The sequence below is a fragment of the Aspergillus undulatus genome (genome assembly GCF_047715775.1).
Source record: "Aspergillus undulatus strain CBS 261.88 unplaced genomic scaffold BDV17scaffold_36, whole genome shotgun sequence".
Taxonomy (NCBI): domain Eukaryota; kingdom Fungi; phylum Ascomycota; class Eurotiomycetes; order Eurotiales; family Aspergillaceae; genus Aspergillus; species Aspergillus undulatus.
Window position 1 is genome coordinate 278,130 of NW_027396640.1, and position 13,693 is coordinate 291,822.

The 13,693-nt window shown below is 51.0% G+C and overlaps 6 protein-coding genes across 6 annotated transcripts; 3 read left to right on the forward strand and 3 right to left on the reverse strand.

Annotated features, from left to right (window-relative positions):
* The first annotated feature begins 17 nt into the window (after positions 1–17).
* BDV17DRAFT_134800 (uncharacterized protein) lies at positions 18–934 on the forward strand. The gene has a single exon (XM_073754197.1). It carries the CDS (start codon positions 266–268, stop codon positions 758–760), a length of 495 nt encoding a protein of 164 aa, XP_073614051.1. The 5' UTR covers positions 18–265; the 3' UTR covers positions 761–934.
* A 2,305-nt stretch (positions 935–3,239) lies between these two features.
* alkA (DNA-3-methyladenine glycosylase II) lies at positions 3,240–4,597 on the forward strand (the record flags this gene model as incomplete). The annotated part of the gene is made up of 3 exons (XM_073762461.1): positions 3,240–4,264; positions 4,361–4,480; positions 4,534–4,597. The coding sequence occupies 3 exons, from the start codon at positions 3,240–3,242 to the stop codon at positions 4,595–4,597; spliced, it is 1,209 nt and encodes a 402-aa protein (XP_073614052.1).
* Positions 4,598–4,752: 155 nt separating this feature from the next.
* On the reverse strand, positions 4,753–5,896 carry BDV17DRAFT_267875 (ubiquinol--cytochrome-c reductase subunit 7). The gene is made up of 4 exons (XM_073758407.1): positions 5,646–5,896; positions 5,353–5,461; positions 5,238–5,291; positions 4,753–5,049 (listed from the first exon to the last, which is right to left on the reverse strand). Exons 1-4 carry the CDS (start codon positions 5,759–5,761, stop codon positions 4,954–4,956), a joined length of 375 nt encoding a protein of 124 aa, XP_073614053.1. The 5' UTR covers positions 5,762–5,896; the 3' UTR covers positions 4,753–4,953.
* Positions 5,897–6,415: 519 nt separating this feature from the next.
* Positions 6,416–8,098, forward strand: BDV17DRAFT_134909 (putative mitochondrial carrier protein). The gene is made up of 2 exons (XM_073754198.1): positions 6,416–7,129; positions 7,183–8,098. The coding sequence occupies exons 1-2, from the start codon at positions 6,655–6,657 to the stop codon at positions 7,950–7,952; spliced, it is 1,245 nt and encodes a 414-aa protein (XP_073614054.1). The 5' UTR covers positions 6,416–6,654; the 3' UTR covers positions 7,953–8,098.
* Positions 8,099–10,085: 1,987 nt separating this feature from the next.
* On the reverse strand, positions 10,086–10,748 carry BDV17DRAFT_267881 (uncharacterized protein). Its single transcript, XM_073758408.1, has 2 exons — positions 10,516–10,748; positions 10,086–10,409 (listed from the first exon to the last, which is right to left on the reverse strand). Exons 1-2 carry the CDS (start codon positions 10,546–10,548, stop codon positions 10,209–10,211), a joined length of 234 nt encoding a protein of 77 aa, XP_073614055.1. The 5' UTR covers positions 10,549–10,748; the 3' UTR covers positions 10,086–10,208.
* A 244-nt stretch (positions 10,749–10,992) lies between these two features.
* BDV17DRAFT_134927 (ABC1 kinase family protein) lies at positions 10,993–13,368 on the reverse strand. Its single transcript, XM_073754199.1, has 4 exons — positions 12,697–13,368; positions 12,032–12,636; positions 11,409–11,981; positions 10,993–11,350 (listed from the first exon to the last, which is right to left on the reverse strand). The coding sequence occupies exons 1-4, from the start codon at positions 13,110–13,112 to the stop codon at positions 11,103–11,105; spliced, it is 1,842 nt and encodes a 613-aa protein (XP_073614056.1). The 5' UTR covers positions 13,113–13,368; the 3' UTR covers positions 10,993–11,102.
* Between the last annotated feature and the right edge of the window lie 325 nt (positions 13,369–13,693).

The following is a 13,693-nucleotide window of genomic DNA, read 5'->3' on the forward strand; positions in this document are numbered from 1 at the left end:
TCCAGACCGCAAGAGATCCTCACCCCGTTGCCTCGCCTTTGTGACTATCAGACTGAATTGTCCGTTACCTCTAGTCTTATCTTGGCTGCTCAGACTTTAGCGGCCCCACTTGGCGTTGGCTCTCTTCATCCTGTTGTTTCACTTTCGCCTGCACGCCTGCTGGCTGCAAACAGGAAAGCAGAGGGAAAGCAGCAAATTCAAAGCCAGTGAGAACCTTGATATAGAGTCAGCTTATGCGGGTAACAAATGTTATTCGCTCCCGGACATGGAACAACCTTGGAACATACAGAACCCTGACGTTAGCACAGAGTCAGACTTGGCCGAACAAGATATCAGAACTGAGTCTAATATGATTGGCTGGATAAAGGAGTTCAAAGTTCTCATTTTCTGCGGGATACTAGCCAAGCTACAACATGAACATGGTTTCCAAAACTATCTCATTTGCGCGCGATTGATATCGAATATTTCACCTCCGTCCATTCCCGATCCCCAAAATCGATGTCAAACATTGAGGAATGTTGCTATGTATACAAACGGAAGAGTGAAAGTCCGGCCCGGGAGGACGCGTCGCCAGCAGATTTTGGCGAGTGTGGCGAGGCCCGCTTTCGACCCCGACCAGTCTCACCTACCATCCGCTGGTATGCGATCGCATCCGCGCACCGGGATCCAAGGAACTATGCAGAGGCAATTCGCTCGTGAGAACCAGACTTGTCTGACCGCAGGGTGTTCGTTATATTTGTTTGCAGTAAGCGAGGAGTGAGTGCGTTGTTATCCCGCAGGATCTCGCACTTCCCATATGAGGTCATGGGCCGGCGACCAGACAACAATTGGCCAAGTTTATCAAATAATCAAATCCCAGGCACAAGCGGGGCAGCATAGCAGCGGACCACCAATCCAAACAGTTCCTCTAAGAATAAAGTGGTGAGTGGGGGCATATCACGTGCGAGCCATTCAACTGGAATATCCTGGTTTGAGAGCACTCGAAATTACGGCGTATCTTACATACAGTACAGGGGGCGATACACAGCAAAACAGCCGTCTTTGATCCATCATCCAGGGCAGGGAGGAAAAAACTTGCACGGGGGCCACGCTCTGGCTGCTTCCAGGAGATGATTATCGGGCGGTGGCGAAGCAGAAAGCTTGTTGCTACGGAGTCTTGCTCGGGCAGGTCCATCACGGGCCCTAATTCAAGTTCATATGGATCCTTGTGGTTGTTGCCCATATCGATCGGGCTCCTCGCCATCGAATCTCTTTTCCGACTCCGTACGGAGACGACTTTCATGGAGAAGGCAATGAGTCAATGAGGCACCGACCATCGTCAAGAATGCGCCTCAGCAATGCTCGAGTCTCGATTGATGCCGCGAGGAGTCCTTGACCCCGCGATATTGGATGCATCTGTCCATTGTCATATTTTTAGTATTATTACGGAGGGCCAGGTTCTCAGGAACAACTTATCTACTCGATACCGGCCGCTAGCATATCAATAACTCCACAGATCTCTGTCGCAATTCGCAATTCGCAATCTTTGGCCCTCGACTTCCAAGCTGTGCGCTCAAAGCTAGTGATCAGCATGCGTCACCCTTATTAAATGCCCCTCATTGTTTGAAGATCTTATATGTTTCATATCGAACTCCCAATTTCTTTCACCTCCTATCAAACAAGATTTCGAGCTTCCCGTGGCGCCAAATCGAACTCGATGTGCACCACGTCTCCATATCGTCAGCACTATTTTGTGTGCTGCTGATGATGGGCGCATTTCTGCTTGTTGGAGTCCGGACACGTATCTCTTCCTTCGCTCGACACGTTCTCTGGTGCCACTTGTGTCGAGAGTCAATGACTCAGTGTCCATATGATAAGGGGCTAGACCTCTGCTCCATATTAAATTTCGAGACGCAGGTCATAACAGTGCGTTTGGATACACTCCAATCTGAGCAAATTATAGCTTAGGAGGTCAAATTTTGCAGAAAGCCGGAGTATGACACTATCTCTTGCATTCTTATGAAGAACAACCGACTGTACTTCAAGTTGTCCTATATCATGCAAGAACACTCCACCTCTGACGGCGTCGAAGAGCTAATCAAGCAGCGCAAAGTCTCGACCACAACTGGGGTCGATTCTCCAATTCCTAGCCACGAGGACAGTATTACATGCTTACGCTATACACAGCAGAAAAGTTTGAGCAATAAATTGCGATCAGATTCAGGGTTCACCAAGGATCGAGGTTACATTGCTGACACTGGCAATCTGCAATCTGCACGAGTTTGACACCTCGGCACTGACCAGAGGACGATTGGCCACAACAGCCGAAGCTTTCTGGAATGAAACAGTTAACGGCGTCAGTGAAGCTTTTCGTGTTTCAGCTGGCAGCGGCTGGCTTGTTGCTTGCCGTCAGGTGTCTAGGCCGTCAGACTGTCATACAGCGTCGGTAGTAGCGATGGCCAACGGCCTAGACTGTGCGGTAGTAACGGCGCGAAGGCAGCGGCTAGGAAAAAAGGACCGACTTGGTGCTGAGACTGAGGCATGGGGTCAATGCTCAGACAGAACGTAATAACATACATACGCTGCAGCCACCCTCACTACTTCCAACAGAGTGAATCTCGCCACGCGTTTTCTCTCTCTGATGGGCCTGTATAGATTTGACTCTCGCGCAATGCTTGAAAAGCGCAACTCAATGTGCGTTGGATATCGTCTTCGGATCTTTGAGGCAGCGGCACACTATACTAGGAGGTTACATGGTGTCTCTTGACATCTTAGTGCTGAATTAAACCACTCTCGGCCTATTTAGCCAGTAAGCTCTATCAGTGGCCATAGCCATTAAATTCAAGGACTGGATGATGTCTGGAAAGGATGGAAAACTGGCCTGGGGCCTCGATCCCACTTTCTGGGTACATAGATGTAGCCGGCGTACGCGGATCCATGGACTCAGCTGCCTAGCTCTAAACCAAACTCTACTATGAGCAAGTAATGCTCTACTTTCTCTCGTTATATTCATGAGTTGAGCAACTCGGAGTTGCGTATTCGCGACTGTGCTTTCAAATCAAAACTATGACGACGGATACGAGCCTCGATGACATAGCACCTCCGGGCTCCAACCCCGGATTCTGGAAAGCAACGTTGGAACTATGTATTCACCATGCAGCTCTCTCCTCAGTCTCAATAACCCCAGTTCAAGAAACTTAAGTACCTCTGTGACCTATAATAGACAGATCCAGGTCACAGAGCCGACCCTCACCATCGAAATGGCCCTCCGCCGCTCATCCCGACTGAGCGCAGTGCTCCTTCAACCTACCGCCCAAGCACAAGCACCACAACCCAACGGAATCACAAAATCTCGCAGTCGCAAGCCCTCAACGAAGGAGAAGCAAAAGAAGACGCAGACGATAAAGAACATCACCTCACATCCGGAGGCCATCACAGATCCCAATCCTACGAAGATCGCACCTCCGCTCGACCCCAAACCTTCAGTAAAACCAAACAACGGAGTCGATAGCAGCACGGCGACGAGCAATAACCCCAGCTTAAACTACTGGGAAACCGCCAAACCAACCCCAAACACAAACCGCCAATCTACCCCTCCTGCACCCCCCCTAAACCGCCCCGTCGAACCACACCTCACTAACGCAACCCTCCTCACACCCCACGGCTCCTCCCTAACCGCCTATCCCAGCGACATCTCCCCCTCAAAGACGAATCCGAATCTCCCCCGCCCAACAGCAACAACAGGGACACTCCTTGAAAAGGCAACAGCACACCTGATAGCGACAGACGCACGCCTGGAACCGCTCATCAGGGCGCACCCGTGTGCCCTCTTCTCCCCCGAGGGCCTAGCCGAGAAGGTCGATCCGTTCCGGAGCCTCGTGGGGACGATAATCGGGCAGCAGGTATCCGGTGCAGCGGCGCGGTCGATAAGAGATAAATTCGTGGGGCTGTTGTTTGGTCTCTCTCATCCGACTCCTACGAGTGCCGAGATGCAAAAAGCCGCAGAGGAAGACTACTTCCCGACCCCCGAGGAGATCATCCGCGTGGATATACCCACGCTCCGAACGGCGGGGTTGTCACAGCGCAAGGCGGAGTATATACAGGGTCTCTCGGAGAAGTTTGCGTCGGGGGAACTGAGCGCGCGCATACTGCTGAATGCGAGCGATGAGGAGCTGCTTGAGAAATTGACGAGTGTGAGGGGGTTGGGGAGGTGGTCTGTTGAGATGTTTGCTTGCTTTACGTTGAAGCGGACGGATGTATTCTCGACGGGGGATTTGGGGGTTCAGTATGTTTATTTTCCTTTTCTCTTTTGATTGTTGATATTGTTGAAAATGGTAGACTGTCTTTTTCGGAGGAGGAAAGCTGACTGCGGGAACTACAGGAGAGGATGCGCAGCGTTCATAGGGAAAGACGTGAGTAGGTTGAAGGCGAAGGGCGGTAAGTTCAAGTATATGTCGGAGAATGATATGTTGGAGCTGGCTGCCAAATTTGCGCCGTATAGGTATGTTGATATCCCAGGTTTGGTGCCGCTATGCGTCTACTCACGTTTCTCAGGAGTCTATTTATGTGGTATATGTGGCGTGTAGAAGAAGTCGACGTTACCGTGATGGGCGGCTGAAGGGGAAGCGAGATCGTAAACCTTGAGCCTGCGGTTATGAGGTAAGACTTGCCGAGACGCAGGGTTCATAATACAAGCCATAGAAACGGACATAAGAGTATATATAATTCATGGATGAATTACGGGATGCAAATATTTGCAATGTAAAACAGTAATCAAGTAGAAATGAGAATAAATTTGTACAGTATCAGTACACGTGGATTGCGGACATAAATCCAAAAGGCTCAAGCAACATTTCGCAAATGCCCCACTCGACAGAGCATCAGGCCGGAAGGAACAAATCTTGTATCATCTTATCCACAGGTCTATATCCCAGAGAAGGTTTTTGAGTCCATAGTATCACCATAGGGACGCGTTTACCGCTTCTTGTTGACGGTAAGGTTGTCGAGGTCGGCACGCTCGGCCGCCTCCTTCTCGATCTCGCGGATGATGGGGCTCAGGTACTCGACATCCTAGCAATAAATCAGTATATACTGTCTTACATTATGCCAAATTTCTTTTAAAGAATCGATTGTGTCCAATAAAAGCGTTATATATCGAGCATCGATGTCTTGACAAATTCCGCTCACGGGATTGGTCGATCGCTTATGCAGAGGTCTGAAAAAGCTAGGGCGACGAAACAAAGCTCGAATTAACTCACCTCGCTGGGCTTGGTGTGCTCCTCAGGGGGAAGAAGGGTGTGGGAGATAGAGCACTATAATATTGAGCGCGTTAGCCATGTCTCCCTTCAAAATATATAATATGATGCAACCAACCTGGAAAGCTCTGCGGATACGGAAGATGCGGTCGTAGGCCTCCTTGGGGGGAAGACGCTTGAGGGCAGTCTGAACAACCATATTCTCCTCGGGGATCAGGTCATCGGCTCTGTTGTATCAATCAGTCTGATATTGCTTGGACCTGACGGGGGGGCGGGATTTGAGGACCCCGGACAAGCGGGGATGGTAGGATCGCAATGGATGTGGCGTTTGATTCAATCGACGAAATTCGAACTCATGACCACTTGATCGCCAGCGCTTGCCCGAGATCGTAAATACCGGGTGTTGCGTACCTAAGACCGAGTCTCCTGTAACCGGCAGCGTCGACGTACCAGTTGGCAATTGGCATCATCCAGCGCTTCAGGAGAGGGCGCTTGATGATGAAATTGGCGAGAGACGGGGCCGACATGGTGAGTAGACCGACGAGGAGCGACGAGCGGTTCCAATTGACGGTGTGGAGTGGAGGGTGATCGTAGGATATCAGTAGCTGAACGAGAGATGGGCCGACGTTGGTGTTGCAAAACGGGAGCTTCGCACTTTCCCTAAAACATCCGGTTCATGCCTGAGGCAGACAGATTTCCCGGTTCTCTCACGTGACCAAATGTACTTTTGTGTGCCTCAGGCTGGAAATGCGGACCTTGTCCGGAGAACAAGTTCCTGAGATGAAGTCAGACCAGGAATTATTCAGAATAACTACGCCCAATTAGATACTGCTTGAAGAAGAAGCGCAGATTAATTTGGCACATGACTTAGTCTCACTAGCTCTTACGCAAGTTCGAGTCACTCGAGATTTCCATATCGCCCGCGTCTCCAACTCCTATTAGCTCCTCGACGCCTCGATTTATTCCTCGTCTCTCGTCATTCGACACCTGAGGCGCCCAATTCCCAAACATTTCACCCACGATATCCGCCTTCCGAGGTGGGATTGGGGTTCATCGATCGTTACTCCGTACAATAACGTCTCTTCTTCCCCTCACCTTTCTGTTCAATCTCCAAGCACCATTGCGGTTATTCTCGACAAACCCCACATCCCATCTGTGCATCAGATAGGGCAACTTTAAAATACAAGGCGGCTCGGCTCCCTCAATAAATAATCCTTGGACTTCTGTACCTGGCCGCCCGTTTCCCCCCCGCGAGGTCCCCAAACGAGCACATTACTTTCAGACCTCACTCCAGACCTCACGGCGCCTTTTAGAGTCTTTGGATTCCGGAGCGGGCACCGATATGCTCGGTTCCGGGATCCCTGATCGGTGAATAGCATCAAAACGGACAGCTGTGGAAACTGCTTGAGCGCTGGCTGCAATGATGTTTTCAGAAAAGCACGACACGTCCAAGGCACCCAGTAGCTCTAACGAGCAGCAAACGACAAATTCCGACAGCTCTCCGTCCCCGGTCGTTCATATGCACTCCGCGGTTACGTCAAGTCCGGACTCCCTCATCACCCGCGCCGAACTCTTCGCCGCCCGTGTGCCGGACTATTACGTCGCTCCATTTTGCGGGGCCAGTGCTGGTGTAGCATCAGGGATTGTGACATGTCCGCTCGATGTAATCAAGACAAAGCTTCAGGCCCAGGGTGGCTTCGTGCGGTGGGGGAAGATGGTAGAAGCGAAGACATTATACAGAGGAATGCTGGGTACCGGGAGGGTAATTTGGAGAGAGGATGGCATTCGTGGCCTTTATCAAGGCCTCGGTCCAATGCTTCTAGGATACCTTCCTACGTGGGCTGTATATCTTGCTGTCTACGATCGCTCGCGGGAGTACTATCAAGAAATTACCGGTGGGTGTCATTACATATCACTGGCTTCCGAGCTCTTACTGATCTAAATGCAGATAACTGGTGGCTTTCAAGAGGATACGCTTCGATAACAGCAGGCGCTTGCTCTACCATTGCCACCAATCCCATCTGGGTGATCAAGACCCGACTCATGTCGCAGAGTTTACGGTCCACAACAGAAGGATTTCGAGCCCCTTGGCAGTACAGCGGGACCTGGGATGCAGCCCGCAAGATGTACAAAACCGAGGGATTCCTCTCATTTTATTCTGGCCTCACACCAGCGTTACTAGGTCTGGCACACGTTGCGATCCAGTTCCCTCTTTACGAGTACCTGAAAATGGCATTTACGGGCTATAGCATTGGTGAACATCCAGATAATGGAAGTTCGCATTGGGTGGGGATAAGTTGCGCAACATTTCTGAGTAAGGTCTGTGCCAGTACTGTGACTTATCCGCACGAGGTGCTACGGACGAGACTCCAGACCCAGCAAAGGACCTATCCATCTCCTTCGCCAGAGGAGATTGCATTCCGAGGTGGATTGGGCGGTATTGACCGCGGCCGAGGCGCAGGTGCGTCTTCATCCGACGGCATGCCCAATAGGCCCCGTTACTCTGGGATTCTTCGTACCTGCCAGACGATCCTTCAGGAGGAGGGCTGGCGGGCTTTTTACTCCGGCATTGGAACAAACCTGTTCCGGGCTGTTCCCGCTGCCATGACCACAATGCTCACATATGAGTATCTCCGCAAGCAGATTGGGCACTTGAAGCATGAGGGTGAAACAAAACTCAAGCTCGAAGAAGAACGGGATACCCCGGGGGCAATCTAGTTGATCGATTTATGATATCCTTACCCTTCTTTCATTTAAGAAACTACACTGCTAAAGGGGCCTGGTGTTCTGGCTTTCTCTCATCTTCTGAGCATACAGCTCATCTTTGACATCCACAGCCAGATTTGAGCGAAAGACGCTTCGAATCGAATGTTTTCTATGTCTACGGTGTTATGATAGAGACGGAGGATAATTCCTCAGCATTAAGCACCAAGATTTGTGTTTTATGAGCGCCGTTCTTATTACCCCATTGATTACGTGCCTCGAGATGTACATATTATATGAACCATTACTATACATTCCCGACTCGGTTTTCAGAATAATTCAGTCTTATGGTTTTGATTAACAACCCTTGTGCTTTTGGCAGGATAAAACCTAAATTGGTCATGTGACTTTTATTTCCACACAAATTTCTCCCCGAACCAAAATGTTCAAACTTCATCTTGCGGAAAACAGCACGACTGCAACCAGCATCAACACGACATGCTTACTTTATTATTATAAGCCGTTTGCCGGCTGATGAACTGTCCTACAATACTAACGGTTGGATTCTATTCTGTGGACCCTCTTTCGGAATCCTTCTCTGGAAGAGCGATGCCATCGCTCACCTAACTTAGCTGGGTGGAAATCACCAGCCAAATTCTTCTCTACAAAACTATTTGACTCTATCGACACTGACAATTTATGTCTAAGATATGGCTTGCTTGAGACTCGATGCTGCTATCCCTGCCTGGCTAGTTGAACGAGACCCTTGCTGTTCGAAAAGGGTCTTCATGTCAACCTTGGATTCGAGAAGCTCCTGGTAGCTCACGAATTTCGGGCTGATATCTGGAGAAACTTCAGCTTCTTATGATGCAGCGCATGGACAATGCCTGTTGCAACTACTCTTTCCTATCTGAGCTGTCGACGCGCACATTCCTTTGCTTCCGCAGCAGCAATTACCCCTGAGTTGTCGACTGCCGCCTGCGCTTTTCACTAGCACCTGAAATGATCAGACTGATCGACTACAGCATAAAATCCTTGCTGCCCTTTGACAGGGTGCCACTTGCATGATCTCGGTTTCGCTCCGAGCAAGCACCTCAACGCTAGATGTCGGCGTGATCTGGCTTCTCGCACGGCGTTTTTGCCTATGTTTGAGAACAGAGGAAACATTTCAGCGGAGCACTTCAAGGGTCGCTATCGTTCGGAGCTTGTACCTGCGATCGGCTCCTGTGTTGTAGCCGGGAACTGTTCTCTGCTAGGTCACGGGGGTTCCGTATGCCACATGCCTTCCCATCTGCTTCCTGCCAATCACCAATGCCGAATCTGCGTCAAGGCACTTTCCTATATCCCTCGCCTAACAGCCCCGGTGTCCAAAGCCCTAGAAGCTTCGGCGAAGCAACCCAAGCTCGCTGTCGTGCGAAGATCCGATGTGCGACCTCCTGTGGCCTAGTCGGATTCAGCGAAGCTTGCCCTTGCTCGATCCAGGAGAGCTTGCCAGATGCAGGGTTTCACCATCTCCCTTAAATGTTCTGGTACCCGCGAGCCGGTTACTCTAGGGGTTGCCCCCTTGGCGCACTAGCCGGTTCGCGGAGGGCGGGCAGGCGGGATAATGTTCTGCGTTGCCGCTTTGGTTTAAAGTTTGGCGGGCATTGCTCGTAGTTCGAATCCGCCGTGCGTCTTTTTCTCAGTTTTTGTTGCTGGAGGAGCGCCGGCCTACCTGAGGGCTTGAGTAGGATGTCCTCATAACCGCTCGAGGGAAGGCACAATCGCCCCGGTCTTCAATTCCTAGACCCTATTTGCTGCGGTTCTCACAACTCACCTTCAAACTCCTACAAGGTAAGAGTTCTTCCCTTGAGATCACTTTTCCTGCCCTTCTCGCCACGCCCGACGCCTTGAGAATCATCATGATGAATCCATAAATCAAATGAAGATCCAGCCCATGACAAACTTACTTGAGCGGGAGATGACCATTCATACACTGAAAATTCTGACACCGATCTCACGAGCCACGTTCTTTCCATCCCGCTTTCTGCTTCCTTTACGTGTTCCTCCTGGCTGACCTGTTTGAAGATCTTTCTAGGCAAGAGGAACGAACTGTAGTCCAACAGATTTCTTACATGGGAGGTGCTCCGTTGAGTATGCATAGTCAATAAACAACTCCATTAGACAATTATGATACATCCGAGTTCTCTCAACCGATAAAAGACGCCTACGCCTGGATCGTGATAGATACATAAAACTTTATGCCCCTTGCTCCCATTCACAATACAGGGCTCAACCCTTCCTCTGCCTCTCCTCCTCAAGCGCCGCCCGTACCCAATCATCCTGCCTCTGCCTCCTCTGCACCACATCAGTCTGGCCCTGCAGATGAGGTTGAGACGAGGACGACCCCCTCCGCGCCGCACCAATCGAGTAAACGCAGTAAGAGCAGAGCACAACGGCCATTGTGAATGCTGCGATGGGCGCGTTGAGAGACTGTACCAATTAAGTTAGTCATGCTGCTTATCTAACTAATTATTGGTTCTGCACTGTTGAGTGGGAAGAGAAAGGGAAGGGGAGAAGGAAAGAAGGGTATGCTTACGCCTGACGAGCGGCCGAGGGGCTTTTTGGACATGTTGCTCTTATCGATAAGAAGGACGCTGTTGTTGTGACGCTTGCAGGGGTTTGCCTCTCACGAGGTCGAGGTTTTACGGTGGGTTTGTTGTAGGTAGGTTGTTTGTAGTGTTTTGATAGCAGATAGTCTGTTAGTTGAGGTTGTCCTGCCGTGGTGGGTTCGAAGTGGGTTGGCTAACTAAGGGCATGGGCGGTCTCAGCTCCCTAGATACGCTACGTACTTTATTAGACCATATAATGCTCGTACAAGTAGATTTTGTACACATTATCGCTCCAAGAATTATGTCATATATCGAACATCTCTATATACATCTTTCTAGCTTGATTCTAATCTAATAGATCGACAAGGGTAGGGAAATTTGCAAGCAACATGGTCTGAAAGCAAAACATAACAAGCGGAACTAAAAGGAACGGGAGAACGCCACGCCCTGATCCTCGCACAGCTATACAAGAGAGATAAAAGCAAGATTAGAATGATACAAATGTGAGGTGAGGTGAGGTGGGGAGATAGCAATCCCGATATAACAACTATCATCGCCATGGAGACTTATCCGTTTACAAAAGTCCCAGCCGGCTCTTCAGCGACAGCAGAGTTTCATAAACGGAGAGCTTCAGCTCAACGCGAAGGAACTTAGTCCAGGCGCAGAGGAACTGCCAGAAGTTTGAGGGGCGCAGGATCCCGCCGCTTTGCTTGATCAAGTCCATCGATTCTTCGAAGACCGTGCGCGTTGCGTAGCGGGCGAGGATGAGGAAGGTCCGGACGGGGCCTTGTCGGGTGTGGAGATTTTCGTCGAGACTGCGGGCTGTAAATACCGTTAGTGATTTGACTTCTAATAAAGACTTTGCGAAGGGAAAGCTCACTAAGATCATTTGTTTTGAGGATAAGGAGCATGATTCGAGGCACCTGGCCTAATAACTCCACAAGCTGCTGGAGCATGCCCTCGCCGAGCGCACCAGAGATATTTTCTTTCTCTGCTTCCGTGCGGAAAGATGCGATGTTCTTCTTCGACAGAACGGTGTAATCCCGGCCTGTGATCGCGCTTGCGAAGAGTGGGAACTGCTCGTCTGTGACGCCGGCGACCTTGCGCGAGTACTCGCGCATGCGAGCCTCATCAGCTTCGATGACTGCTAGCCAGAGCTTCGCATAGTTGCGGCGCGTTTCGCGGGTGATGTCTCGGTAGAGGCCGTGGTCGTAGAGGATAATGTCGAAGTTGTGACTACTGCGGTTGGAGTTCTTGCGAATGGCGATGTTTCCGCCGTGGGGATCGCAGTGCAAGGGAGCGTTGTCGCCGAAGATCATTTCGTTGAAGATATGAGCGAGCGCCGCTGAAACCTCGTCACGGTCGATATGGTTGGCGTCCAGAAATTCTAGGTCATCGGGTCGAGAGCCTGATATGAATTCCATTACCAGGATACGCTTCCGTGCCGAGATAACTAGAAGCCGTCAGCACACCGTAAAGCCCTGATGCAGCGCAGAAAAGTACCTTCTGGAATCACCAACGGAGCAACTGAATGTTCCTTGAAGTGCTCACGAGCCCGATTGGCGTTCTGTGCCTCTATGCGAAAATCCAATTCCTGCGGCAAGGACAAATCCATCTCATTCGAAAGCCATTCCAAGTCATACTCCGGAAAGAACCGCTTCAGCGTCGAGAAAGTGAACCGCGTGAGCGCCAAATCGAGTGGCGCCCATTCCGCTAGCGCGGGATGCTGCACCTTCACCGCAACCTTCTGGCCAGTTCCCTTCAATGTCCCAATATGTACCTGCGCCAACGAAGCCGCGCCGATCGGCGTCGATTCGAAGGTGTCAAAGAGCTCATCGATTCGCTTTCCAGTATCCGCAATGAACATATCCTCGATTGACTCGATCGACGAAACCGGGCATTTGTCTTGAAGCGGGATGAAGGTTGTTGTCCATTCGAGCGGTAGCAGGTAGCCCATGCTACTCAGGTGTTGTCCTAGCTTGATAAATATAGATCCGTTCTTTTCTAGCACGCGCAGGGTGCGCTCGGCGCAACGCTTGTGGCAAGCGTGGATTGCCTCGCTTCGTTCTTCGGGCGTCGCGTATTCTGCTTTGAGGGCAACTCGGTAGCTATGGTACAACCTGCGTCAGTAGACAGTCCCCCGTATCCTATGGTCCGGGGCAACTTACTCGTTGATACAGACCGCCAGCGTGCCAACGACTCTCCCGGTTCGCGCTGCGGCGCGGTAGATATGTCGAGCATCATCGGAGAACGTGACCGTTCCAACCAAGACGACCCCTCCAATTAATCCGTACTTAAACCGTTTCTTCCCAGATGAGCCAGACCCAGTTCCAGACTGCTCGCCTTTGCCGTTGGCCGTCTGTTGCGCTTCGGACAGACGGTATGACTGCGTAAAGAACGCTCGGGAGTCGCGCGGCGCGACCGTGACAGGGTTTGACCTATGCAATCCAAATGCCCATCTGCAAGACGAAGTGAGTGCTGTCCGATGTGAAGGCTGCCTGGTAGCAAGACTCGAGGTATATCGCAGGACGGACGCCGGGTCGAGAGCGAACGCCCGTAGTGGGGTGCGGAGCGCCACCCTCATACCGGGCACGAACTATGCCGTAGAGAGAGCAGTCGCAAGTCGATAACGAAATATAAAGGAATGAAGTCTTTCATCCGTACCACCCCAGGCCATTGGGCGAGTGACGGAGGCGTTTTAGATCTGAAGGCAAGGAGAGATGGAAAGAGCTGGAGCCGATGGCGGAAGAGACAGAAAAATTGTGGCGTGGCCGTTGCGGCGCTGTGAGTGGCATTTGGACCCTGCTGTGCCCGAGACTCGCCGCAAGCCTCTACTCTCACATGTCCTTGGTTCTCTACTTTACTGCTAGTCAGGGATATTGGATAGTTGACTAGTATTATGTGACAGGCCCCTGCAAATGATACAAAGAGGCTACGACTATCTACATGCATCATTGTCCAGACCGCAGATGCACCATATTCCTTCCTACCCAGCCAGGAAACCAACTGCTGAATTGCAAACCCAAGGAAAGCATGCGCAGACAAAGTGCGAGACAAGTAACGAAAGGCAACGCCGCCAAATGCGCCTGTACGATGCATGGGCTCGCAGCGCCCCGACATAAAGAATCACGCCGACGAGTCTCTTTCAACAAAGGGAAATATAGC

Excerpts from the sequence above, each read along its gene's own strand:
- BDV17DRAFT_134800 (XM_073754197.1), top strand. The coding sequence starts at position 266 with ATGGAACAACCTTGGAACATACAGAACCCTGACGTTAGCACAGAGTCA.
- BDV17DRAFT_267875 (XM_073758407.1), bottom strand. The coding sequence starts at position 5,761 with ATGTCGGCCCCGTCTCTCGCCAATTTCATCATCAAGCGCCCTCTCCTG. Across the intron at positions 5,462-5,645 it reads TACAGGAGACTCGGTCTTAG|AGCCGATGACCTGATCCCCG; the intron begins GTACGCAACACC and ends TTGATACAACAG. Across the intron at positions 5,050-5,237 it reads AGCACACCAAGCCCAGCGAG|GATGTCGAGTACCTGAGCCC; the intron begins GTGAGTTAATTC and ends ATTTATTGCTAG.
- BDV17DRAFT_134909 (XM_073754198.1), top strand. The coding sequence starts at position 6,655 with ATGATGTTTTCAGAAAAGCACGACACGTCCAAGGCACCCAGTAGCTCT. Across the intron at positions 7,130-7,182 it reads GTACTATCAAGAAATTACCG|ATAACTGGTGGCTTTCAAGA; the intron begins GTGGGTGTCATT and ends ATCTAAATGCAG.
- BDV17DRAFT_267881 (XM_073758408.1), bottom strand. The coding sequence starts at position 10,548 with ATGTCCAAAAAGCCCCTCGGCCGCTCGTCAGGC. Across the intron at positions 10,410-10,515 it reads CCCTCGGCCGCTCGTCAGGC|TCTCTCAACGCGCCCATCGC; the intron begins GTAAGCATACCC and ends TAATTGGTACAG.
- BDV17DRAFT_134927 (XM_073754199.1), bottom strand. The coding sequence starts at position 13,112 with ATGAGGGTGGCGCTCCGCACCCCACTACGGGCGTTCGCTCTCGACCCG. Across the intron at positions 11,982-12,031 it reads TCCGTTGGTGATTCCAGAAG|TTATCTCGGCACGGAAGCGT; the intron begins GTACTTTTCTGC and ends GACGGCTTCTAG. Across the intron at positions 11,351-11,408 it reads CCTCAAAACAAATGATCTTA|CCCGCAGTCTCGACGAAAAT; the intron begins GTGAGCTTTCCC and ends CGGTATTTACAG.